Raw genomic sequence first — 26,986 nt, forward strand, 5'->3', positions numbered from 1 at the left:
ATCTTGTTGGGAATTTTGTTGCCCCACCCAGTTCAAGGAAGGTGAGTAGTGGTGAGAGGCACACATGGAGAAGTGGGGAGCCAGGGTGGGGGGTGAGGAGGGGAAGTGTTGCTTTCTTCTTGTACTTTCCCAGTTCCAAGAAAAAGCCTGGGAAGCTGTCCAGGTGTCTTAGCCAGCATCTAGGGACCCCTCACAAACTGGCTCCAGCTGATCTTTGCAAACTCCTCTCTCATTCCCCCCTACCTGGACTGTCAGCTCCAGCCAGACTGATGCACCCTTTGTCCCCCAAAATGCCTTCCTTCCACGACAACCATCCCTCCCTTGCTCACACCATGGCCCCCTGTCCCCAATCTGGAATGTTGTCTTTCCCCCTGCAACTCACAACCACTTTTCAAGGCCCACTTCCAGCCCAAATCCCAATGACACATCCCTTGTCTGCCCCCGCCCAGATCTCTAGCGCCTATCCCTGAATTCAGGTTAGCCTGACCTCTAGTGGCAGGAGCTGGCATTGGTCAGACGCCAAGTCTGCCATCAGTAGGGCTGCGCACGCTGCAGCATGTCTCACTTGATCCTCCTAATTAACCTAAATAACTACTGTCCCCCCACTTTGCAGAAAAGGAAGGTTGAGTCTTGGAAAGGAAAGTAAGGTCATGCAATCAGTAAATGGCCACGCTGGGATTCAAACCCATGCCTTCTAGCCCCCCCCGTTTATATGATCTCACTTCATTGCCTTAACCCCACAAGAAATTTCATTTTATGGACTCATTCATTCAGTGAACATTCAATACTTGCTTACAACGTGCCAACCACCAAGCTAAACTGTGCAAACACCCGGTCCCTACTCTCAGGCCCGCCCTTTTCTTTATGGTTATTTGGTCTGACAGGATTCTTGAATCCGACCTGCGGAGCCAATATGGCAGCAGAGGGAAAGCTGGGGTTATAATTCCCACTTACCGCTTGAGGACACTAAAGGAAGTGGTGGTCAAACGACCTGCCAGACCACAAGCTAATAAATATCAGAGCCCTGCATCACCAACTTGGGTTCGGGACTTCGGAGGCACTGACTATAAATTGGCGTTTTCTCTGGATCTCGCTCAGTGCATATTTGTAGACTTGGATAAGCGCCTTGGCAAAGCCCCTACAAACGTCTGTCGTTACCGGATTTTGGCTAGCTCGTTGGTTAATTCCCCTCCTAACTCTCTAAACCTCCGGAAGAGGGAGGAGGGAACCGCGGCGCTTCCGACGTGTCTGGACGGGACGTCACCCCCCCCACCCCCCACCCCCCCACACACACACGGTTCAGCGCCCCCGCCCGGCCAGGGTTGCTAGGCGACAGGTAAACTCCAAGGCTGGGAGCCGTTTGAAAGGCGCTGGAACCGACACCTGGGCTCGGGTGCTTCCCCAGCGGTCCAGCGTTAGGAGGAGAGGATCCAGGGTAAAAACGGGCTCGGGAGGACCTCGGCGGCTTAAGAGCAGAGTGGAGAGTGAAGGCAGGAGCCCCCGAGGATAATAATCACCGATAGTGCAAAGAACTCCTGATGGGGGCGTCCTTCGGAGATAGCTCTGCCCGGTGGTGGATGCCAGGACTAGGGCTCTTAGTGTCTCAGCCCCGTTAGATCTTGCTGCCCTCAATACCCCGAGTCACAGGACCCTGCAAATTCTAAAAAACCTTGCCTCCTGCACCCCGTACTCCCAGTTAGCAGGGTCTTGATACGGATCTGTCTCCTTGGGGGATGAGGATGGGATTACAGCTGAACGGATGGGAAATAACAGGCTGGGCTGGTGGCAGGAGGATGGAGAGGTGAAGAAGAGAGCTTGCAGATGAGAATGGAGGGAAGGGAATTTATAATGACTAAGCACCTACTGGGCTACAAGGCCTGTCAGTGCACCACTTCATCTCTTCCTCAAGGTTAATCACTGCTTTAGAGCCAGACGTGCCCGGGGCCCGGCTCTGTCTGGACTTAAGTACTGTGACCTTTGACAAGGTACTTACTCTCTCTGGCCATCAGTTTTTTCATCTGTAGAAAGGGAATTGTGATAACTGTTCTGGGGGTTGCGGTGGGCTCTGTGTTTTTCCTGTAAACTGCATTCACAGACTGGGACCTAGTAGGTCTTTATATATTCTGGATATAAGTCCTTTGTCAGGCATGTGATTTGCAAATATTTTCTCCAAGACTGTGTTTTGTCTTCTCAGTTTCTTAATGTTGTCTTTTGAAGTGCAAACGTTTTAAATTCTAACGAAGTACAAGTTATTGTTTGTTTGTTTTTTCTTTTATGGATCATGCTTTTGATGCCATATTTAAGAAATCTTATTTTTTTAAAAAGAAAAAGAAATCTTTCTTAAGAGTCATGAAGATTTCCCTCTATGTTCTTCCACCTAAGTTTTATAGTTTTCGCTCTTAAATTTATGCCTGTGATCCATTTGAGTTAATTTTTGTGTGTGGTGTGAGGTAGGGGTTTGTGGTCATTCTTTTGCATATGAACATCCAGTTAGCCCAGCACCATTTTTGTGCCCTCCTAGCTATAAGTCGCCTTAGTACTTTTACTGAAAATCAGTTGACCATAAATATAAAGGTTTACTTCTTTTTTTCTCCATTGGTTGAGAGAGAAAGAGGTCAGAGAAGGGAGAGAGAGAGAGCAGCAGCAACTAAATTCCACTTAGTTCCATTTAGTTGTATATTTATTGGTTGCTTCTCCTACAAGCCCTGACCAGGAATTGAACCCATAACCTTGGTGCACCAGAAGGATGCTATATCCACTGAGTCACCTGGCCAGAGCTAAAGGTTTATTTCTGAACTCTCAATTCTGTTCCATTGATATATACATCAATCCTTATAGTAGTACAACACTTTCTTGACTATTCAGAGTTTTTTTTTTGTTTGTTTGTTGTATTTTTCTGAAGCTGGAAACGGGGAGAGACAGTCAGACAGACTCCTGCATGCGCCCGACTGGGATCCACCTGGCACGCCCACCAGGGGCGACGCTCTGCCCACCAGGGGGCGATGCTCTGCCCCTCCGGGGCGTCGCTCTGCCGCCACCAGAGCCACTCTAGCGCCTGGGGCAGAGGCCAAGGAGCCATCCCCAGCGCCCAGCCATCTTTGCTCCAATGGAGCCTTGGCTGCAGGAGGGGAAGAGAGAGACAGAGAGGAAGGAAGGGGCGGGGGTGGAGAAGCAAATGGGCACTTCTCCTATGTGCCCTGGCCGGGAATCGAACCCGGGTCCCCTGCACGCCAGGCCGACGCTCTACCACTGAGCCAACCGGCCAGGGCCTATTCAGAGTTTTAATAATGTTTGCTGAATAAGTAAAATAATAAAATGATAATCAGAATGAATACAAACCATACAATTGGCACTCAAAAGAAACTATGAATTACTAGCAAAATCTATGAAATTCTTTTTTTTTTTTTTTCATTTTTCTGAAGCTGGAAACAGGGAGAGACAGTCAGACAGACTCCCGCATGCGCCCGACCGGGATCCACCCGGCACGCCCACCAGGGGGCGACGCTCTGCCCACCAGGGGGCGATGCTCTGCCTATCCTGGGCGTCGCCATGTTGCGACCCTCCTGGGTGTCGCCATATTGCGACCAGAGCCACTCCAGCGCCTGGGGCAGAGGCCACAGAGCCATCCCCAGCGCCCGGGCCATCTTTTGCTCCAATGGAGCCTTGGCTGCGGGAGGGGAAGAGAGAGACAGAGAGGAAGGCGCGGCGGAGGGGTGGAGAAGCAAATGGGCGCTTCTCCTGTGTGCCCTGGCCTGGAATCGAACCCGGGTCCTCTGCACGCTAGGCCGACGCTCTACCGCTGAGCCAACCGGCCAGGGCCTTCTTTTTTTTTTTTTTTTTTTTTAAGATTCATTTTGGGTGCTCCAGATGTTTCTAGGCACAAACTACAGTACAAAGTTGCTTGACAAAGTGAATTACTACTGTAGCATGTCTTTGCATTTTTTTTTTCTTTTTTTTTTTACAGAGGCAGAGATAGACAGGGACAGACAGACAGGAACGGAGAGAGATGAGAAGCATCAATCATCAGTTTCTCGTTGCGCGTTGCGACTTCTTAGTTGTTCATTGATTGCTTTCTCACACGTGCCTTGACCGCGGGCCCTCAGCAGACCGAGTAACCCCCTGCTGGAGCCAGCGACCTTGGGTCCAAGCTGGTGAGCTCTCCGCTCAAGCCAGATGAGCCCGCGCTCAAGCTGGCGACCTTGGGGTCTCGAACCTGGGTCCTTCCGCATCCCAGTCCGACGCTCTATCCACTGCGCCACCACCTGGTCAGGCCTGTAGCATGTCTTTGCATTTTTAAACTTTGTTTCCTAAGTTTAGATATTTGTCTGTAGGTTTTACTTAAAACAGGGGACATGCCCTCCAAAACGTTTTTCTACCAGGTCCCCTTATCTATCATTCAAAGATAGCAACACCTGCTCACAGGTAAGAACCTAAACTCGGCCTGACCTGTGGTGGTGCAGTGGATAAAGCATTGGCCTGGAAATGCTGAGGTCTCTGGTTCGAAACCCTGGGCTTGCCTGGTCAAGGCACATAATGGGAGTTGATGCTTCCTGCTCCTCCCCCCTTCTCTCTCTGTCTCTCTCCTCTCTCTCTCCTTTCTAAAATGAATAAATAAAAAATAAAATAAAATAAAAAAGAAACTAAACTCTTGGATGTTGAAAGGCCTTCAGATGTGAATCCTACCAAGGCAAGGCTCTTGTAAAGTTAACCTTCCCCACACCACCCCCAGTCACTCATTCAACAGCTGGTTCCCTGGGCCCCCTGCAGGCCCAGGATACTGAGCCCTTGGCAGCTTGCCATCAGAGGCACACTTTCTGAGAGTTAGGAGTGGCCAGAACATGGACAGCTCCGCTCAGCTCTATAGTTGACAGACCCCATCAGATGACCAGCTATGTAAGCCTCTAAGGAAAACTCAGACCCCACAGGGTCTATTGCTGTGACAATAGTCAGAGGGTCAAGGTCTCTTTTGGGGTCAGTAGAGAGCAGTTTGTGGGAGCTGCTGCTGCATTTCTTTTCTATTCTTCTCTCTAGGTCTTTTAGGTCTTTTCTTTTGTTTTGTTTTTTTTATTAAGTGAGAGGGTGAGAGGCGGAGAGGCAGAGACAGACTCCTACTTGCGCTTCAACTGGGATCTACCGGGCAAGCCCCCTACCAGGCAGTGCTCTGCCCATCTGAGCCTCTGCTCCATTGCTCGACAACCGATCTATTTTAGCACCTGAGACAAGGTCATGGAGCCATCCTCAGCACCTGGAGCCAACCTGCTCCAGGTTGAACCATTCCTGGCGTGGCTGTGGGAGGAGAGAGAGAGAGAAAAAGAGAGCAGAGGAAGGGGTGGAGGAGCAGATAGTTGTTTCTCCTGTGTTCCCTGATCGGGAATCGAACCCAGGACTTCCACATATCAGGTCGACACTCTATCACTGAGCCAACCAACCAGGGCCAGGGTTGCATTGCTAAGGCTTCCAATTAGCACCAATAAGAAAACAGTCCCTTGCATTGCATTTGAGTACTTGCATTTCACACTACTCCCAAGTATGTCAGGTCTCAGAATGGCTGAGTGGCCAAGGTCAAGCAGCTGGTGAGTGTCATTGGCCAGAACTTGAAGTCCAGACCCACGCCAGCCTGCTTTCCAATTCCCCATTGGATGGTTTCAATAATTCACAGTTCAAACGAAAGGTCTTTCTTGCCTTCCCAGAGCTAATTGGTATCATGGGGACCAGGGTGGTTTTGTGCCTTTCATGACCAATAGCACAAATCAGAGGGTTTCTCAAAGGCCTAACTATTCTGCCTGTTGAGGAAATGGTCCAGGATTCTCCCCTCCTCAGGTGGACTCCCAGCCCTGTCCTGGGAGCAGTGATGTGGAGGGAGGAGTTTCCCACTGGGCCTGGAAAGAGTGGTGGACGGTAGAGTCCGGTAACCTAGAACTCCGGAACGGGTGAGCCCTTGGGCAATCGGGCGGTCAAGGGGGAGACTTTCCAGAGAAGCCCAAGGCTCTCAAATCTGTGTGCTGTATGATCAGCTTCAGGGCCTGGCAAGGAATTTAGCCCAGCCCAACATAATCACTATCAAGACTTCTTCCTGCCTCACAATAAACATATTAGCCCAGCAAAAACTGTATCATTTCATAAGTATGAGCTTTGGAGTCAGGCAGACCAGCCGTACCACTTACCAGCTATGTGATCCAGACAAGCAAGGCACTCAGGGCATCTCTAAGTGTTAGATTTCTCTGTAGTAAAAGATTTTATGGTTCACTTCAGAAGGCAATGGCAAACACTGAGCAAGATACTGCTTAGCATGTCATTACTACTCAATGACTTTTTAAAATGCAGACTCAGCTTCCAGACAAATCCCTAGAACCCTGCCCCTCAACCAGATAGAGAACCTGGAGCCATGTCCCAGTGAGACCCTCGGGGACCAGGAAGCAACCAGGCAGGGCCCTCACCGCACACCCTCCCTCTGCCCAGCAGCAGCCGGCACCATGGAGATCGTGTACGTGTACGTTAAGAAGCGAAGTGAGTTTGGGAAGCAGTGCAACTTCTCTGACTGCCTGGCAGATCTGAATATCGACATTCCACCCAACCCGGAGCTGGCCCAGCAGTATATGGAGCGGAACCCCGTGGACGTAGGCATCCAGTGCTCCACCAGCATGTCGGAGCACGAGGTGAGTCCCAGCCTCAGGGCCCGGCCAGGGAAGGTGTGGTCTGCGCAACTTCACCCACCTGGAAGCCAGTTAGAGTAGACCAATGATGCTGGTAGTGTGAGGGCAGGATGATACCAAGAGCCACCGTGGTCCCCAGAGCCAGGAGAAGACCCAGCACCAAGCAGTCTCTGGGCCAGGGAATGTCAATCAAGACTTTCCTTCTCCCAGGGGCTCTGGTCTCACCTCTATGACTCTTTCTAGAGTTGCTTTAGGCATTTGGTACAGGTGGATGAGATATTCTGAGGGGGCAGAGTTTTTCACTGCCCAGCTGTGAAAAGGAAAGGGTGCCACAGAAAGTTCTGGTCAGAGGGGCCTCCGACAGAAGAGAACTGAGTCATGTTGCCGTTCAGACTCCCAGCCAGCTCTCCGCCTGTCTGAACTGGGCGGTCAGCTCCTGATTGTGTTTGGAATTGCAGGGAGAAAATTAGACCAAAGGATAGAACCCAAATCAACTGAGGGCAAATCACATTGGATTTTATCAAAACATGTGGCGGGAAGTTCCAATAATTAACAATTCAAATGAAGGGTATCTCTTGTTTTCCCAGGGCTAATTGCTGTCACAGGGACCAGGGAAAATTTTGTCCATGGCGTAGAGGTGGCCGCCAGAAGGGCTACCCCGTGTTCATGCCTCCTGTCCACAGCTCTGCCCGTGCAGACTTCTAACTACTGTGAGGGCTGGTTTAAGAATGGAAGGGAGGGCCCTGGCCGGTTGGCTCAGCGGTAGAGCGTCGGCCTGGCGTGCGGGGGACCCGGGTTTGATTCCCTGCCAGGGCACATGGGAGAAGTGCCCATTTGCTTCTCCACCCCCCACCCCCTCCTTCCTCTCTGTCTCTCTTCCCCTCCTGTAGCCAAGGCTCCATTGGAGCAAAGATGGCCCGGGCACTGGAGATGGCTCCTTGGCCTCTGCCCCAGACGCTAGAGTGGCTCTGGTCACGGCAGAGCGACGCCCTGGAGGGGCAGAGCATCGCCCCCTGGTGGGCAGAGCGTCGCCCCTGGTGGGCGTGCTGGGTGGATCCCGGTCGGGCACATGCGGGAGTCTGTCTGACTGTCTCTCCCCGTTTCCAGCTTCAGAAAAAAAAAAAAAAAGGAATGGAAGGGAGAAAGAGGTGACTGCCTAATGGGTATGGGGTCTCCCCTGGGGGCAATAAGAAAGTTCTGGAACTAGATAGTGGCAATGGTGGCACACCTTGTGAATGTCCTTAACTCCACGGAATCGGATACTTTAAATATAAAAGTAGTAAAATTTATATGATGTGTATTTTACCTCAATTTTAAAAATGGGGAAAAAGAGGAAAGTTGTAAGTTTAAGGGGTAAAACTACATCTATACTCACCTCCCTGTCAAAGAATGGGCCAAGCAAACTCTTCATTGTATCTATGTTTCAATTCCTGTGACAGTGTCAGTGGTAGGGCAGAGGAGGATTGTTCACTTCTGTTTCAGGAAGGGGTCCTTCTCGGAGGGATGGGTGGGCTCCTCTGGTCCACTGTGATTCATAAGGGTATTTTCTATGCCCACTGGCATCCACTGCAAAGCTGCCAGCTCCACACAGTTGCACTTACATGGTAACCGGTGAGCCCCTAAGAATCAGTGACCATTTTCCCGGTACCTGAAACTATTGTGGCTTTGTCCCACGACACCTCCTCGGTCCGTCCCTGAGCACACAGGGCCCCAGATCCTGGTTCACAGAGGTGCCCAAATGCTCACACCAGGGATGATGTTCTCACCTGGGGCTCTCTGTTCAGGCCAACACAGAACGCTTTGAGATGGAGACCCGGGGTGTCAACCATGTCGAAGGGGGCTGGCCCAAGGATGTGAACCCCCTGGAGCTGGAGCAGACAATCCGCTTCCGAAAGAAGGTGGAGAAAGACGAAAACTACATCAACACCATCATGCAGCTGGGCTTGGTAAGGCTTCCTTTGGCTCCAGCGGTCAGAGCCGCAGCCATCACACTGGTTCCCCAACTGCATGTCAAGCCTAGATGTGCTCAGCTCCTATAGCTACTCAGGGGAAGAATGCCAGCTACCTGAGTAGCTTTCTGTCTGGAAGCAGACAGGTCCATCAGAGCAGACAAGAGGGGAAGGCGGGGAGGTGCAGGGGCTGAACAGCTTTTAGGAGGAGCCTGAAAAGTAGCCCCTTTGGGCAAAGAGAACCCCAAAGAACCTTACCCCCCAGTAGTGAACATTCTTTCATTCAACACATCTGGACCATGCTTCTGGTCTCTGCCAGGCATAATAGAGATTGCAAAAAATGAAATTCACATACATCCTGCTCCAAAGACTTTATAATCCACCAGGGCTCAAAGACAAATACAGAGATATCACCATACGACGACGTACAAAGAAATACTGTAAGAGAAGGTATGACTTGCCATTTTGCCACAAGGAGATCCCATTTCTGCTGAAGGAAGCAGGGAAGGCTTCCTGAAAGAGATGGCACTTCAGCTTGAGCTTTTCCATGGTGGATATTTGGAATAAAGGGGAGGGCTTTCTGAGTGAAGGAACCAGAGGATGAGTGCTGTATATGGAGTCATGAATACTTCTGTGTGGCTAGAGCATGTCTCTTCACCTTTTTGTTATTATTATCCCCAAGGAGTTTTTTAGTTATTCTTTTCCGAATTGCCTCCCCCACTGAAATTTCAATGTCATAGGTATAGCATGTATCTGTTTATGTACTATATGTATACTTTTGCTTTGGATCTAAAAGGTAATACTGTATTGTTTTACCACTAAGAACCAGTTTTACTGTGTGGGGGGCGATGTTGCCCCATTGAAAATGCATGGGCTGGAAGGGTGGAGAGGACCACTAGATATTGTTTGGCCCTCCCAGACTTCATCTCAGTCCCTGCCAGTCTGAAAGGACCTGCCTGCACCTCTAAGAGCTCCTGGCATGTCTCCTCAGATCATGGAGCACTGCATCAAGCAGAATAACGCCATCGACATCTACCAGGAGTATTTTGATGATGTGGATCCGGTGGAAGTTACAGAAGAGGCCCCTTCTGCTAAAACCATCAACGTTTTCAGGTATTTCTCTAGTTAGACAGGTGCTGGCCAATATCTGTCACCTCTGTAGGTGAGTGTTTTCAAACATGACTCTTCGCTGTGAGCCCTCTGTGCTTGAAGCTTGATAAAGGGCAGAGCAATACAATGCCCAGCAGACAGGTGGTGCCAACCTCGGAAGCGGGCCTGGCTGGGGAAGGGAAGACAGAGTCTGGTGAGGGACAAAGCACACGTGCAAAGCTGTACAAGAAGGGATGATTTACACAGCAAAATTGAGTACAACGTGCTGAGCATCAGCCTCACTGTGGGCAATAGGACCCTCGTCCCCCACTCTCAGGAGGAGGGTACCTGGGAATAACCTGTAAGGAAAGAAGTTTGACAACAGGGATTCATTGCACAGATACACATGTGTGAAATACTGTGTGTGTGCGTGCATATTCACTGCCGCAGGATGTGTGCCGGGCAAAGACTGGAGGCAAACAAAATCCACCAGAAAGGGGCTAGTTCTAGCCACTCGGGGACACCCATACAGTGGAAAACCACGTGGTGTTTCCAAGAGTTAGTACGTGAAACCAAAACAAGGTGCAGAGCAGCATGTGGAGAGCGCGCTTCGTTTGAATACTCTGAGGTATATGTGCATATGTCTGTGGGTATATATATTTATGTATATGTATATCTGTATGTGCATGTATGTGTGTGTGCTTCAATATCTGGGGAACACCTGTGGTTTTTGAAAATGTCTAGCCTCAAAGGACAACCCTGGGAAATTCATTTTGCTACCAGGACCCATTAAGAGTCCTGGGAAGTGTTTAACCCGGTCTCGACATGAGCAGGAAGTACCCTTTTCTGACCTAGGGCTGAGTTGTGGTGTGCAGAGCAGGACCAACCACTGCCAGCAAGCAGCGTGCAGGAGAGGTGGGGGGTGGGGTGGGGTGGGGGTTCTTCCAGCTGCCCCAGCCCAGCTGGGGTCTGAACTCAGCTGCATGATGATGCGTTGTAAGTTATCCCCCCTCCGACCTCCAGATGGTGAACCAGACCTCAGGGAGAGAAGTACTGAGTTCACAGTGAGTGGGTGAGCCAACCTAGGACAGGGCTCTGATCTCCTGGATCCCACCCCTTCTTCTACAGCAGAGCCCCTAGGGTGGGGGTAGTGACAGGCACGACTCACACAGTGAGAGAGTTATCTTGTTTCCATTTTTATGCATTCCTTCTGTATACCTCCTATTTCCTCATGTATAAGACTCACCTTAATTTTGGGTCCTGAAATTTGAAAAAAAAATGTGTTACATAAAGTTATTGAACTCAAGTTTTATTCATCATAAAATTCATCCAACTCATCATCTCAGTCAAAACTCCCATCCATTAGCTTGTCCTCATCTGTGTCTGATGACAAATCACTGTCTTCAACAATGCAAGTAAAAAAAAAAATCTACAACCACTGTATAAGATGCACTGAGTTTTTAGACCCCAAAATTTTCAGAAAAAGGTGTGTCTTATACATGGGGAAATACGGTACTTCAAGGAGAAAGTCTCAGTTTGGGGCCACTGAGTCTAATACTCAACTCTTTCTCATTCTTCTTCCCACCTTGTTCTTTAAACTGAGAGGTTTTGTTTTGTTTTGTTTTGTTTTTGAGAGGGTTTTTTTTAGAGCAGTTTTAGGTCCACAGCAAAATTGATCGGAAAGAACAGAGTCCCCACCTACACCCTGCACCACCCTCCACTCACTCAGAGCCCTGTCCTAGGTTGGCTCACCCACCCACTGGGAACTCTGAGTACTTCTCTCCCTGAGGTCTGGTTCACCATCTGGAGGTCGGAGGGGGGATAACTTACAAAGCATCATCATGCAGCTGAGTTCAGACCCCAGCTGGGCTGGGGCAGCTGGAAGAACCCCCACCCTCCCCACCCCCACCTCTCCTGCACGCTGCTTGCTGGCAGTGGTTGGTCCTGCTCTGCACACCACAACTCAGCCCTAGGTCAGAAAAGGGTACTTCCTGCTCATGTCGAGACCGGGTTAAACACTTCCCAGGACTTTTAATGGGCCCTGGTAGCAAAATGAATTTCCCAGGGTTGTCCTTTGAGGCTAGACACTTTCAAAAACCACAGGTGTTCCCCAGATATTCAAGCATATACACATACATGCACATACAGATATACATATACACAGCTTCCCCCACTCATACCCCAGAGTGGTACATTTGTCAGAATGATGAGCCAACATTAACACATCATTATCACCCTGTCTTAATCTGTTCTGGGCTGCCATAACATAATACCATAAACTAGGTACCTTGGAAACAACAGAAATCTATTTGTCACAGTTCTGGAGGCTGGCAGTTCTGAGACCAGGGTGTGCCAGCTTGGCTGGGTTCTGTGTCTGGTGAGGACCCACTTCCTAATTCATAAATAGCCATCTTTCCTGCCTGACCAGGCAGTAGCACAGTGGATAGAGCATCGGACTAGGACACAGAGGACCCAGGTTTGAAACCCTGAGGTCACTGGCTTGAGCATGGGCTCACCCAGTTTGAGCGTGGGTTCACTGGTTTGAGCGTGGTTGAGACCTGACCCCATGATCACTGGCTTGACCCCAAGGTCGCTGGCTTGAAGCTTATGGTCACTGGCTTGAGCAAGGGATCACTTGCTCTGCTGCAGCCCCCGGGTCTAGGCACATATGAGAAAGCAATCAATGAACAACTAAGGAGACTAAGGAGCTGCAATGAAGAATTGATGCTTCTCATTTCTCTCCCTTCCTGTCTGTCCCTATCTGTCCATCTCTCTTTCTCTCTCTCTCTCTCTCTCTCTCTCTCTCACACACACACAAACACACACACACACACACACACACACACATACACACAAAGCCATCTTCTCTCTGTGGGGCGCAGTTGCCCCCTGAAGCCCCATTTATCAGGGCACTAATCTCATCATGAGGGCTCCACCCTCACGACCTAATCACCTTCCCAAGTCCTTACCTCCTAATACTATCACATTGGAGATTAGGTCAACATATCCATTTGGGGTGAGGAGGTGTAATGCAGGAGGTCCAGACCCAGAAAATCAATGATAATATCTATCTGATATTGTTGTGGGATCCCAAAGAAACCACAAGGAGGACCGGATGGAACGGGCATAGCCTTTATTACTTACATACAGGGGCAGCTCCAATGGCAGCAGGTCAGTGAAATCTTCGCACCCCACTGAGGCGGGGCACAGTTCTTATAGCTAAGCCCTGGTCAATTGATCAAGCAAAACTCTTGGTCTACAGGCAAGCAAGCAGGGGGTGGGGGGAAGTGTATGTGCCATTCTGTTCTGTTTCTTCTTAATAATATCTGGCAACTCAGTTCCTTTGTCCTTAGTAAAACCTCAGCTGCAGTTTTATTACCCTCTGTTCCATACCTCCTGGCCAGAATCTGTGACCACAGTGCCAGGGACTGGAGAGGGGAGGGGCCCTGCCCAGTATCAACCCTGCAGGAGGGAGGACACAAACCTTCAGCCTATAGCATGCCCGAAGTCCATGGTTTATGGCTCCCTCTGGGTCGTACACTCCGTGAGTTTTGACAAAATTAACACACAGAATAGTTTCACTGCCCTATAAATTCCCATGTGTTTCACCTATTTATCCCTTTCTCTCCCCAAACCTCTAGCAACTGGCTTTTTTACTGTCTTTATGGTTTTGCCTTTCCCGAATGTCCTGTAGGTGGAGCCACACAGTGTGTAGCCTTCTCAGACTGGCTTTTATTCACTTAGTAATGTGCATGAAGTTTCCATTGTGTCTTTTCATGTCTTAATAGCTCGTTTCTTTTTAATGCTGGATAATATTCCAATGTATGAATGACTCACAATTTACCCATTCACCTATTAAAGGATATTTTGGCTGGTTACAAGTTTTAGGAATTAAGAATAAAACTGCTAAAAATGTTAATGTGCAGGCTTTTTAAAAAAAATTTTAAAAATATTTTATTTATTGATTTTTAGAGAGAGGGAAGAGAGAGAGAGAAGGGGGAGGAGCAGGAAGCATCAACTCCCATATGTGCCTTGACCAGGCAAGTCCAAGGTTTCGAACCGGCAACCTTAGTGTTCTGGGTCGACGCTTTATCCCACTGCGCCACCACAGGTCAGGCCATGCAGGCTTTTTTTGAGGACATACATTTTTGACTAATTTGGGCAGATGCCAAAGAGCACCACTGCTCAATACTCCACGCTCCCTTTTATTTCAGTATTACCAGAAACTCAAGCCTTTGGCTTAACACGTTCAGCAAATAAAAACAGCTGGCTGGAACTTAATATGTTGTATCCATTGTTTTCATTTTTATCATCAGCTTCTATTTATGGCTGGTGGGATTTGGTTTGCCAATGAAGGGAATCCCATAAACTTTGTTTTTAAAATAAATTTCTCTGTGTGAATGCATATGTATGCCTAAGTATGTTTGAATATTTTAGAGAAAAGATTTAGTAAATAAGAAATAGGGGAGCCTTGCAGCCCAGCTGTCTGCCCTTTGCTCTCCCCTGAAGGGATCCCCAGGACATCAAGCGGTCAGCCACACACCTGTCCTGGCACCCTGATGGCAACCGAAAGTTGGCGGTGGCATACTCTTGCTTGAATTTTCAACGGGCACCCAAGGGCATGAGCCACGACTCGTACATCTGGGACCTGGGTGAGAATCAGAAAGGCCCGCTGGCCAGGGACGGCTGAGGGAGAGGACAGTAGGAGCAGCAGAGGTCCCACAGGGAGGGACCAGGGACCAGGAAAAAGCCTCTCGTCCCACTGCTGTCTGGGGATCGGGCACAGACAAGCAATCAAGTCGGGGAAGCAGGAAGCTCCCTTCATTTCCAGGCCTGTAATCAAGGCATTCAAGACCAGACCACAGACGTCCCAACAATGAGCCCCTGGAGAGAGTATCACATAGAATTCCTGACAGACTGAGTAAAGGGACCCAAGGCAGAGGGGAGAGGACTCACCTCTGCCCACCTTCCCAGGTGCTTGTCCTTAATTCATGGCCAGTAGGGCAGTGTGTCCCTCTAGGAGCATGGACCACACTGTTGTTGACCAACGGGCTCATGGCAAAGGCAAAGCCTGGCTGGTGGGCGTCATACTCTCAGATGTCCCTCATTGTTGTCATTGTGAAGATAAGCTGCCAGGCACAGACTGAGAGCACTCTACACTCTTGAGCAGCTCAGTGTGTTGAGGGTGGGTCCCATCATTATCCCGAATATAGAGAAAACTGCATACGTCAGGGGTCAAAATTTCATTCCATACCACACCTGGAAAATGGACTCGAATTACAATTACACACGCAAACACAATTCTGAGTCCCCAAAATAAAAACATTGGAAGAGCGCCTGGAGCCAGAGTCCGGCCACCAGGACCCAGGGGTTGCAGCCTAGGAAAGTCACTCCCAGGCTCCCCCTCCTGTAGAAGGGGCCGAACTGTCTGGCCCTGTCCTTTCCTTTCCAGGCACGGTGGGATATTATAATGTTGTTGTTTTTTTCCTGCTTTTTAGAAAACCCCAACAGGCCAGAGCTTATCCTGAAGCCGTCATCTCCTCTTGTCACCTTGGAGTACAACCCCAAGGATTCCCACGTGCTCCTGGGAGGCTGCTACAATGGGCAGATTGGTAAGAGGGACCCAGACAGTTGCCTTGATGAAAGACCGTTTCCCCTGGGCAAGCTCTGCGTCAGGTCGAATACAGACAGCCTTGCAAGTGGGGTCCTGCAGGGCGCCACCAGACTGGCCGAAGGAAGGCAGTTCTCTGACAGGAGACTCACAGGGCTGCAGCCCCACAGGTTTCCCTCCGGCAGCCGCCAGGCTGCTGGGCTTCCCCAGGAAGCAGGAGGCTGCTTCTCAAAGCTGCCATGGAACGGAGTGAATAGGATCTTAAGTAGGGTAAGTTCAAATGCAACAAAACTCACTGTTCTTACCAATAGTCAGCTGTTTTTCTTGAATCAACACCTTCTGGATCGCTGCAAGCCTTTGCCTATTTTCCAGGATTCTGAAAAAGTTGATGGTGACCATTTTTGCTCATTTTCTCATTGCTTTTATGGAGGAGAAGATTTTCAGAGGTCCTTATTCCTCTGGTTTTGCTGATCTCACACCCAGAAAACTGAGTTTTTTTTATTGCTAGTGAGATCGGAAGAAACCTGCCCACACAGGCCCTGAATGTCCCTGTCTGCCCCTGTCTGCCCCTCTGGCCCGAGGGCAGCCAGACACTCACCGTGCCCTGTTTGCACCCCAACCCAGACACCACACGCATAGAAAGGGCTCCCCACCCTCCTACCTTCACAGGCTCTTAGCCTCCCCTTCTTCTTCCGGGAGTAGGAGTGGGAATGGCTGGGTAAATTCTCCTCGGAAACACTCTGTGGCCAGGCTGCCTCTTGGCCCTCGGAGACCTCTGATCTATCTCCTTTTCAGACCTGCTGCCTCTTTCCTGGGGAAGCTGCCAGGGTAGGGACCAGATGCGGGCTCCTGTAAACCTCCCTGCCACGTTACCTGGGTGCCAAGGCTCTAAAAGACTGAAGCAGAGCTGCTCTGCCATGTTTTATTCAGGAGCCTGCCTCACTCATTATTCATAACCCACTTGGTGGTTCTCATGCCCGCTCAGGGCAGCCAGGGCTCTGGAGCTCGGGCTCTGCTGCCTGTAAGGTCGTCCACAGTGGGACCCACCTCTGAGCACTGCTTTGCCCAAGCAGAGCAAGTTTCACTTAGAAAACCCATTTCTGGGCCAGGCTGGTTCAGGCCAGTGCTTTAGACTTGGAGTCTAACAATCAACACTTAAAGATCAAGTACTTTTGTTGTTTGTTTTACAGAGTGAGCTTTCCTAGAAATAGCTCTTAATAACAGGGTGGGTCCTTGCTGTACATTTGTGGGAAAATGAAAACAAAATCTATTAGGACAAAAAGTAGATAAGCTTCAGGTCTTTCTTGGTAAAGCAGAAGAGTGAAGCACTAATAACAGATCCGAGCAAAGGGTGAAGCCCGCTCTGTGAGTCATGTTTCCCCACCAGAGGCAGCGAAGGCACAGAGGGGAACAGGGAATGAGTTTAGGCAGCAGGAGGACTCACCTAATGCTCTCACTTTCAGCAGCCTCTATGGTGGAGGCACTACCCTCCCTCTGCCTGGCTCACTCCAGCCCAGGTTCATCCTCAGTCTTAGTTCCCTCTCACCTTCTCTAGGAAGCTTTCCTTGACTACCACTGTGTGTCCCCCACGAGAGAAATTACATTATGGGTTGTATTTACTGATCCCCTACCTGCTTTCAAGGGACAGTAACTGTCCTATTCCCACTGGCTTCCCCAGGGCCCAGGATGGTGCTCAACACGTGGCAGGGGCTCAGCAGAAAGAGTGAAGCATGCACTCTGGGAGTCTTTCCATGAAGACTTTGTGGGGGCTGCAGGGACTAGCAGGAAACTCAGGCTGGTTTGAACCTAGCCCTGATTCTAAGAAACCACACACCTGCCACACCAAGAGCAGCAGCCCTCTGTCCCCTGCTCCCTGCACCAGGAGAGGAAGCCTGCACCCCTGTTTATCTCCCTGTTGTTTCCCTCCCCACTAGCCTGCTGGGACACCCGGAAGGGCAGCTTGGTGGCGGACCTGTCCACCATCGAGTTTAGCCACCAAGACCCTGTGTATGGCACCATCTGGCTGCAGTCGAAGACGGGCACTGAGTGCTTCTCAGCATCAACAGATGGGCAGGTGCCAGCAGGCCAGGCGCGGGGCGGGGGGTGGGGGAGTGGAGCAGTAACTGTCACCTCATTCCTCATTGGGAATCACCAAGAAATGTTTTGTTTGGTTTTGTGACAGAGACGAGAGAGGGACAGATAGGGGCAGACAGACAGGAAGGGAGAGAGATGAGAAGCATCAATTCTTTGTTGCAGCTCCTTAGTTGTTCACTGATTGTTTTCTCATATCTGTCTTGACTGGGGGGCTACAGCAAACCAAGTGACTTCTTGCTCAAACCAGCAACCTTGGGCTCAAGCCAGTGGCCCCACACTTGAGCTGGTGAGCCCACAGTCAAGCTGGATGAGCCCATGCTTAAGCCTGCAATCTCAGGGTTTCAAACCTGGGTCCTCCGTGTCCCAGTTCGATGCTCTATCCACTGCGCCACCGCCCGGTCAGGCAAGGGAATGTTTTCTTTTGCATCTTATTTTTAAATGGAAAAATAATTAATACAGGCACATAGAACAAAATGCAATAGGTACAAAAATGCAGATAGGCCTGTGAGTCGCCCTCCCAGGAGGCACCCCCACACCAGTTTCTTCCATCGCCTTCAGGGTACACACCTGGCGATGGGATTCAGTGGGTCTGGGCTGACGCCCTGGCATCTGGATTTTATGATGCTTGCTCATGGCTCTGGGATTGTACATCAGATCAACCATTCTCAAAACTGTTTTGTCCCTGTGGGTTGAGGGTAGCTTCTGTCACACACCCTTTTGACCACAGTGACTGATGCTAAGGAGCTGGAAGAGGTGAGGGAGACATAAGCCAGGAGAACTGCAGGACCTCAGGTCTCAGGGTTTCCCCCACCCCCACCAGGTCATGTGGTGGGATATTCGGAAGCTGAGTGAGCCCACCGAGGTGGTGATCATGGACATCACCAGAAAGGAGCAGTTGGAAAATGCCTTGGGGGCCATCTCCCTGGAGTTTGAGTCTTCTTTGGTGAGTGTCCCTTTCTCTCCCTTCCCTTGCTTCTATCACCTGGGCAGCTGGAGCCAAGAGCAGGCCGTGACTAGTGTATAAGATGCCTGTGAACCCCACGCGGTTGCCAACCTTGTGCCCTGCACAGTTCTGGGACTGTCATCCTAGACCTGGGTGGTCTTTATAACAACCTTCCAGCAGGGGGCAGCAGAGTCACTGGCCAGTGGCCACGCTGAGCAGAAGGCAAGATTTCAGTCTAGGACCAGAGTCTAGAAAAGCCCCATTCTACGTAAGAGGCCTGCCCAAGAGCAACATCAGAAGGCTAGGCTCTGCCTCTGCCTTGCGTGAGACCCTGGGCTGGTCACTTAACTCCCTGTAGGAAAAGGAGGAGATGTTGGAGGAGGAAGGAAATGAGATCAGAGGAGGCTCCTTGGAAAACCACAGCACAGGCATAATTATAGAATTTAGTAACTGAGAAAGAGCAGTAAAGGAATATCAAAGGTGAACAGTAATGAGAAGCTTCTAGAAGCAGCAAATAAAGACTCTTTCTAAAGCAAAAAACAAACAAAAAGCCACTTAGCTTTCTCAGATGACTCTTGACCTGGGCTGGTTGCTGGTTTACGTCTCACTGAGCCCAGGCCTAGCTCCCCCTTGGAATTGTCACTGGTTTGCTTTAGGTTCATGTGACGTCATTTCTAGGCCCTTGAGAGGCAGAGGTGCTCTGGCCTCACTCCTGCCCCGCAGTCCTCACCTGAGGCTGGTGAGTGAATGCCGATGGCATGAGGTGATGAGGTGACAGACAGTTTAACTACCCCTCAGCCCCGGGGCATAGAGGTCAGCATGGGGAGGACTCAAAAAAAATAACATTCTGTCTGGGAATCGGGGATTTTAAGGCCAAGTGCTAGATGTCACGACCACGCCGCCACTCATCCCCACCTGCCACGTGCCTGTCACTGAGTGCACACTCTGGGCTGGACACTTGTGACCGCCTTATGCGATGAGCTTGTGTCATTGCCTGTGACCATCTTGTGAGGTGATGTCATCCCTCCCTTACTCAGATGGACGAACTGAGTCTCAGTGAGGCCAAGTCATGTGCTGCGAGACGTGAAGCCAGGCCCAGCCCAGGGCTCGGACTCCAAGGCCAGACTCCCCCTGGGCCGCCAAGTCTGAGGCCGCAGGAGTGACACACCGTCCTGCTCTGGGTCCCTTATCTCCCTAAGGGCTGGCAGGAGCCTGCAGTTCCCTTTGTCGCTTACTTTTCCGGGCCTTGCAAGCTATGTCTCCTCGTTTTTCTTTGGATCCCTTCACCCAACTTGTAGCCCAGTTACTTTTTTTAAATTGTGGTCAAAATCACCTAACATAAATTTGACCATTTTAACCATTTTTAAGTGTACATTTCGGTAGTGTTAAGTACGTTCGCGTTGTTGTGCAATGGAGCTCCGGGACTTTTTCGTCTTGCAAAGCGGAGAGTGTGCTGTACCTGTTGAACAACAACTCCCCACTGGCCCCTCCCCCGTGCCCGTCTACATCCTGTCTCTATGAACCGGACTCCTCCAGGTACCTCGATTAAGTGGACTCTCACAACATTGGTCCTTTTGTGACCGGCTTATTTCCCTTAGCATCACGTCCTCAAGGTTCATCCTCACTGTAGCAGGTGTCAGGATTTCCTTCCATTTTTAAGGCTGAAGAGTATGCCATTGTGTGGATGGATCACATTTTGTTGATGCATTTGTCTGCTGGTGGACACGTGGGTGGCGTTCACCCCTTGGCAGTTGGGAATAAGCTGCCATGAACTCGGGGGTACAGTATAGCCCAGTTTTTCAGGGAGTAGCTGGAGTTGGGGGTGTTTGTCTAGACTCATGTTTTATATTATTCATTCAATTAATTACTTTGTCTGTAAACAGACATTCATGATCTTTATGACACAATCTTTGTGGACACAGTGGTGCTGCATGGAGAGAGCTGGTGACGAGAGTCTGCAGAGCTGGGAGAGTCAGGGCTTTCGTTAAGCATGGGAGGGTCTCAGGAAGGGCAGGTCTGACGAGGCTGGGAAGGGTGGGGCAGCCTCCTAGGAGCAGGTGGGACACAGCCTGAGCAGCGACTGGAACCAGAGGTCCGCCCCAGGAGGCTGCTCGCCATGCCAGCTAAGCCCCGAGCTGATGTTCCATGGAGTCTTCCACCCCGTGTCACCACCCCCCACAGCCAACCAAATTCATGGTGGGCACCGAGCAAGGCATCATCATCTCCTGCAACCGCAAGGCCAAGACCTCTGCCGAGAAGATTGTGTGTACGTTCCCTGGCCACCACGGCCCCGTCTACGCCCTGCAGAGAAATCCGTTCTACCCAAAGAACTTCCTCAGCATAGGCGACTGGACTGCCCGCATCTGGTCAGAGGACAGCCGCGAATCGTCTATCATGTGGACCAAGTAAGGGTGGAGTTTGGGGGAGGGAGAGGGATGCCAGAGGGCGGAGGGGACAGAGGGGCTCAGTCCAGCCCAGGAATGACCTGAGTTTTTGTGTGTCCACCCATGAAATGAAGAAAACACCCCTCGCCAAGCACCCTAGCTTATGCGAGGAAGGGGCTTGACTCAGCCACTTCACAAAGGTTCATGCTTCCAACTGCCTGGGTTAGTGACGATAACAGCCATGAGTTCATTTCCGTTACCCTCGAGACAGCCCTACGAGTAGGTGGCATTGCTCTCCAGCCACCTCATTGTTTGTGAGGGAACCGAGCTATAGGGAGGCAAAGCCACTTACTTGTTCCTGGTCTCCCAGCTGGCGACCACCTTTTTCCTCCATTTATATACGGATAGACACCTGAGCTGCTTTCACCTGAGCTGCTGTGAATGAAGATGCCGCGAACTCAGTGAACGAGGTAGCCCAGTTTTGCAGCGAGTAACTAGAGGCGAGGAGGATCTTATCTAGACTCATGTTTTACATTATTTATTCAATCATTTATTTGTAAACAGACATACAGGATCATTATGACAGAATGCTTAATGGAAACATTTTTTTTTTTTTGGAGGAAGCTCCTTACACATTTCTTTTTGAGGACCAACCCAGAGCCCTTCAAAGTACAGTCTGTGAGCTGTGGGTGGGCAAGGTTGGCATGGCCAGAAGTCAGACACACGGAGGAACTTCCTGACTGACAAGGAGACCCTGTAGCCCGGGAGGGGCTGGGTGAGCAGAGTTGTGGTTCAGCATCCTCTCCGTCCCTCCTAACCACAGTGGTCCCTGGCTGGGGACACCGGCTTCCCACAGGTATCACATGGCATACCTCACAGATGGTGCCTGGAGCCCGGTACGGCCGGCAGTGTTCTTCACCACCAAGATGGACGGGACCCTGGACATCTGGGACTTTGTGTTCAAGCAGTGTGACCCTGCCCTCAGCCTGAAGGTCATGGACACTCCCCTCCCCATGCATCCTGTTGGCCCTGGTGGCGTAAATGAATATGAGGCTGAAGAGGGGGTGCAAGGTTGAGGGGAAAAGCGGAAGATGAGGTTGAGGAGTGGGTACCAAAGGGCTCTGACAGCCAGTCTCAGAGTGTGCACTTCATCCTGTGGGCCGGGGGAGTCACCGAGGGTGTTGGAATGGGGCCGATTGGCCAAGCCTCCCCAGGAAAATCAGACGAAGGCTTACTTTGCTCCTCTCTCCTCCCTGTGGGTCTGTCTGGCGCTGTGACAGGTGTGTGACGAGGCCCTCTCGTGCCTCCGTGTGCAGGACAACGGGTGTTTCGTCGCCTGCGGCTCCCAGCTGGGGACAGCCACACTGCTGGAGGTCTCCCAGGGGCTGTGCACCCTGCAGAGGAACGAGAAGAACATCGCGTCTTCTGTGAGTGCCCAGTGCCGGGCCGAGGTGCCCTCCAGCTCGTGTCTGGACCTGGTCCCTAGAGAGCAGGCTAGTCAGAGGAACGTGTAAGGCGCTGCCTCTCCCCTCCTGGGAACTGGGAGGGCTTTCTGGCGAGGCAGCGTGCAGTCCTGGGGTGAACACTGCAGGTGGGTGTTGGGGTGCCTGAAACCTCCCTGGCTTAACCCTAAGGAGCTAAGTGGCCTTGTCAAGTCACTTCACCTCTCCAGGCTTCTGTTTTTCAGCTGTCAACCAAATGGTTTGACTAGCTCAGTTTGTCTAGTTTCGAATAATACATACTTTTTGCAGCGGAACCTATCAAATGAAGGCTTAGGAGACTTCCAGTAGAGTAGAAACATGGCAAGGGACCTCCCCAGGGTGGGGGCTCTGGGGATTGAAACCGTCAGTACACCTGCCCCTGGCAGGCAGCTCTGGAGGCACCTCCCCAGAGCCACGGGGCCCATGATGCTCAACACCTCTGGTGCCGAGACCTCGGAGAGCCTCCTGGCTGAGCCTGAGACAGTGGCCCTAGCTCTGAGCTGGCCCTTCGGGGCTCAGGGCACCATGTTGTACAAACCCAGAGGGCGTTCTTCGTGCTGTCCTCTATGTTCCTGGAACGCCTTAGAACTGATGAACTTGCTGTCCCAGCTCCCACCTCCCCACCCCCAAATTTCGCCCTTGGTTCCTGCCGTTAGCCCTGAGTGCAGACCTCTTTGGGGGCTGTGGTGAGCAGGGCAAGGAGAACCAGCCTGGTCCCTGTGCTGGGTGCCCTGGCCACCGCCGTCCCCCACGGGCCTCTCTGTCCCCATGCGTCTCAGATATTTGAGCGGGAGACCCGGCGGGAGAAGATCCTGGAGGCGAGGAACCGAGAGATGCGGCTGAAGGAGAAAGGCAAGACAGAGGGCAAGGACGACGAGCTGAGGGAGGAGGCGCCCGCCATAGACCTGGAGCAGCTGGTCGCCAAGGCCGAGGAGGAGTTCTTCGACATCATCTACAAGGAGCTGAAGAAGAAGGAGGTGGAAGCCATGAAGACCGCCAGCCTCGTAAGGACCTCGGGTGGGGCCCATGTGGGTGGGTGGGCGGCGTGGCACCTGGGTGACCTCGAGCAAGTAACCTTAATCAGGTGGACCTTAATTTGTCCATCTGGCAAATGGGAGGCATTCCTCCCTTCCTCCAGAGGAATCCTAAGTCTCCAAATGAACCCGGGCTCTTTGAGGGCAGGAGCCATGTTCCATGCTTGTAGGAACTCTCCTCTCCCCAGTCCAGTGGGCACCTTGAACATGTGCATGACCAACTGAATGAGGATCGGGGAGTTAAGGGAGGTGTCAGACAGGAGTGAGCCTTGCGGCCTCTGGAGGAGGCAGCTGTGACATCCACCGTGTGGAAGGCATCCTGCTCACCCGCCTGCTGTCAGGGGATGTGGTCTGTGCTGAGTTCATGTATCCATGGCCCTTTCTAGCTATAACAACTGGGCTGGTCACTTCACTTCTTGTTCCTTCTCACTCAGAAAATGAGGTTAGCTATAAAGATGGTGTCTGGTCACCTTCCAAGCCCTCTTCCACACCAGGGGACAGAGGAAGAGAAGGACATTGTCAGTCTGGATCACTGCCTTGAGAGGCCCACAGATAAGAGGCCAAAATGGGAGAGTGCCAAAGAGAGGCGTGGGAGGGAAAAGAGCAAGGGTGCGTGTGTCCGCGTCCACCTGTGAGCGAGGCCAGTGGCATCATTCGGGGCGTGGCCCAGCACAAAATGAAAATGGGGGACACTTGGTTCAAAAAGTCTGGAGAGCCTGACCAGGCCGTGGCGCAGTGGATAGAGCCTCGGACTGGGATGCAGAGGACCCAGGTTTGAGACCCGGAGGTCACCAGCTTGAGCGCGGGCTCATTTGGTTTGAGCAAAGCTCACCAGCTTGGACCCAAGGTCGCCGGCTCGAGCAAGGGGTTACTTGGTCTGCTGAAGGCCCACAGTCAAGGCACATATGAGAAAGCAATAAATGAACAACTAAGGTGTCGCAATGTGCAATGAAAAACTAATGATTGATGCTTCTCATGTCTCTGTTCCTGTCTGCTGTCTGTCCCTGCCTATCCCTCTCTCTGACTCTTTCTCTGTCTCTGTAAAAAAAAAAAAAAGAAAGTCTGGAGAATCTCAAGACAATGGCAGCGGAGCCCGAAAGCAGGAGTGGGGCCCTTGTGAGCACAGGCCTTGCGTGATCGCGTGGACGCCTGCACAGGAAGCCGGCCTTGCCTGCAGAGCTGTGTGGCACTTCCTGGGCGCTAAGGGAGAGGCCAGGGTGGCAGAGGATGGGGGATAGAGCACAGGGAGAGGATCGCTGCTCCCATCTGTGACTTCTCTCCTCTGTGTCCCTCTCACTGGGTCTAGGGACAGGCTGTGCTTTCACAGGTACATTCTGCTTTGGAAGTCCTTGACATGAGCAGCTTTATCCTCACATTCTCTGTGTGGTACAGGTGGGGCAGGGCGGCCCTCCATTTATGGCAGAGGTGAGACTGGATCCACAGCCCAGGCTCCCCCACCACCCGGGGCTCCCCAGCCCTCCTGAGGGCAGTGCCGACATTCGCCACCTTCCCCGGTTCCGACACCGTTCTCGGGACTGGAGGTCCCAAAAGCGCTGCTCACAGCAGCTGGAGCAACCAGATGAGGACTCTGGGCCTCCGGAGGGGTTAAGGGTCACAGAATCTGGCTCCCTTCCTCTTCTGCCCCCTCCCCACTCCCGACTCTCTCGTGGTCTCTGCACTTGGCCAGCAATTCTGAGGTCAGAGCTTAGAAAGCAGAGCTGGGTCCTTAGACCCGTATGTCCAATCCCAGCCCCAGCCCTAGTCCTGCAAGGAATACAGGTCAGGGGACCAAGGAGACTCAGGAGGAGCTAGCCGAGGTCACCCAGGTAGCAAGCAGCAGGGGCAGGACTTGTACCTGAGCCTGTCAGACACCCTCGCTGCCCCCACCGTCCTGCCCACTGACTTTGAGCACCCAGCAGACCCTCAGGGCCACAGTGCTGGTGCCCAGGCCTCAGCCAGTTGGCTGCTTTTGGCCTCAAGGGGTTAACCCCCCAAGGTGCAGAAGAGGCCTGCCCCCCACACACACCAGTGGTTCTATGAGTTATTTCCTTAACAGAAAAAACCACATGTGGAGGCTGAGGAGGAGAAGGAGGGAGAGGATGAGGTGGAAGAAGAGAACCCTGAAGAGACTCCAGCCTAGAAGGTCGGCCCAGACTGCAGCCCCGACACCGTGCCTCTGTCTCCCACCTCTTGGCACGGCCCTGATTTTATGAGTTCTTTCCTTAAAGTGTCGCTGTGGGGAGGACAAGGGGGCAAAGGGACCCCGACGCAGCCTCCACACCCCACAGATTGCTAGCCTGCACTGACTTACTGAGCCCCGTCCCCAGCGACCTTGGGAGAGAGGGAGGGGCAGGACTCCTCCCTGAGACCGGTGCCGTCTTAGCCATGGTGGGCAGCTCCACCTCAGGTGCCACGCAGCCTTTTAGCCTGGCCCTGCACGTCCCCTTCAGCTTCTCAACAGCCTTCCAGCCATCATTTTCTGTCATGAGCTTGTGAAACCCCCACTGGGCTTGTCACAGCCGAGGCAGGGGCTCAGGCAGACCTGTGGGTTGGGGGCTCTCCTCCCTGACCCTCCTGTCCACATACAACCGGGGACAGAGGTCTGTCCTCTCTAAGGTGTCTTTCCAAACAACACCCCAGGCATGTTCACCTCCAAGAGGGTTACCTCCGTGACTCCAGCTTGGTTGGTCTTGTGCTCTGCAAGGTTACTATTATCTTAATTCTCGTAAATTAAATGAATAATGACAACGTCAACAGTAGTGATTATTAGTCATCATGCACTGTGAGCTTTTCATGTTACCTTGTGTCATTCTTTTTAAAAGTCTCTGGAAGGTCTGTACTCTGATTGTCCTGCTCTATGGAGGAAGACCAGGTTCCAGGAGAGGTGTGGGGACTTGCCCAGGTTCCCACACAGAGCGAGTCAGGGGCAGACAGGGGACAGAGGCTCACTCCCCACCCTGCCCGGTAGTCACCTGTGTGGGCAGGGCCCCGGGGGCGCCAGCACACTGCCAGTGTGGAGCTGCAGGGACCATTGTCAGAAACGTCATAGGCAGGAGAGCACTTCAGAGCCAGCCTGTCCCAGGAGGAGCCCTGATCACCTTTCATTCTGTGGTTGTCAGGTGGTCCTGACAGGGGCCCTAAATGCCCTTTTTAAATGCCCTTGTTAAGAATCTCATTGGGAAGAGCCCCAGGGCCAGCTGCCCTTGTGCCTAAAAGAAAAAAAAGAATACCGAGTGTCCACTGTGGCTAGACCTTGATAAAATAATCTTTGTGGGTCACATTTATTGGGCGCTTGAGCTCCACAATGGCCCCGGGGGAGTGCTATGCCCAGCTTCCATCCCTGAGCCACAGATGGAAGCTGGGCATAGCACTCACTCTCTGAGCCTCACTGGGCACAGAGAGAGGGAGCAAGTTGCCCGTGTCTCATGGGAACGAGGGGCAGACCTGGGATTCAGCCTGAGTCCCCACCCGAGTGCAAACATCTGTACACACTCCATGCCAGGTCTCCCAGGAAGAGGCTTCCAGAAAGAGGGTGTCCACAAGCCACGTGACCCTCCTGTGATGGGCCCCTCACTGTGCGAGGACACGGAGCCCAGAGCTGTGCACAGAGCAGTGGGTTCACAGGGGTGATTTTGCCCCCAGCGGGGCACTTGGTGATATCTGAGCACATGTTGGAGTGACGGGACTAGTTGTGGGGAAGCCACTGGCACCTGGGGGTGGAAGTCAGGGAGGCTGCTCTCCATCGTAC

The 26,986-nt window shown here is 51.8% G+C and overlaps 1 protein-coding gene across 5 annotated transcripts; it reads left to right on the plus strand.

Moving 5' to 3' along the window:
* The first annotated feature begins 1,347 nt into the window (after positions 1 to 1,347).
* On the plus strand, positions 1,348 to 25,978 carry DNAI2 (dynein axonemal intermediate chain 2). 5 transcript variants are annotated; one of them, XM_066236890.1, is made up of 14 exons: positions 1,348 to 1,435; positions 6,460 to 6,656; positions 8,438 to 8,599; positions 9,594 to 9,715; positions 14,201 to 14,343; positions 15,190 to 15,303; positions 17,237 to 17,376; positions 18,217 to 18,339; positions 20,521 to 20,744; positions 21,580 to 21,715; positions 22,004 to 22,150; positions 22,984 to 23,208; positions 25,295 to 25,381; positions 25,467 to 25,978. In XM_066236890.1, exons 2-13 carry the CDS (start codon positions 6,474 to 6,476, stop codon positions 25,376 to 25,378), a joined length of 1,803 nt encoding a protein of 600 aa, XP_066092987.1. In that variant the 5' UTR covers positions 1,348 to 1,435; positions 6,460 to 6,473; the 3' UTR covers positions 25,379 to 25,381; positions 25,467 to 25,978. The 5 variants fall into 5 exon arrangements, with proteins under 5 accessions (XP_066092987.1, XP_066092984.1, XP_066092985.1 ...); XM_066236887.1 differs by having other exon boundaries at positions 25,295 to 25,978; XM_066236888.1 differs by having other exon boundaries at positions 6,463 to 6,656; positions 25,295 to 25,978.
* Positions 25,979 to 26,986: the final 1,008 nt, after the last annotated feature.

Source organism: Saccopteryx bilineata, chromosome 6, assembly GCF_036850765.1.
Source record: "Saccopteryx bilineata isolate mSacBil1 chromosome 6, mSacBil1_pri_phased_curated, whole genome shotgun sequence".
NCBI lineage: Eukaryota > Metazoa > Chordata > Mammalia > Chiroptera > Emballonuridae > Saccopteryx > Saccopteryx bilineata.

Bases quoted from the DNA above. Each gene is read 5' to 3' on its own strand.
- DNAI2 (XM_066236887.1), top strand. From the start codon at position 6,474: ATGGAGATCGTGTACGTGTACGTTAAGAAGCGAAGTGAGTTTGGGAAG. The intron at 8,600-9,593 runs GTAAGGCTTCCT...ATGTCTCCTCAG, and splicing joins CCATCATGCAGCTGGGCTTG to ATCATGGAGCACTGCATCAA. The intron at 23,209-25,294 runs GTAAGGACCTCG...TTTCCTTAACAG, and splicing joins CCATGAAGACCGCCAGCCTC to AAAAAACCACATGTGGAGGC.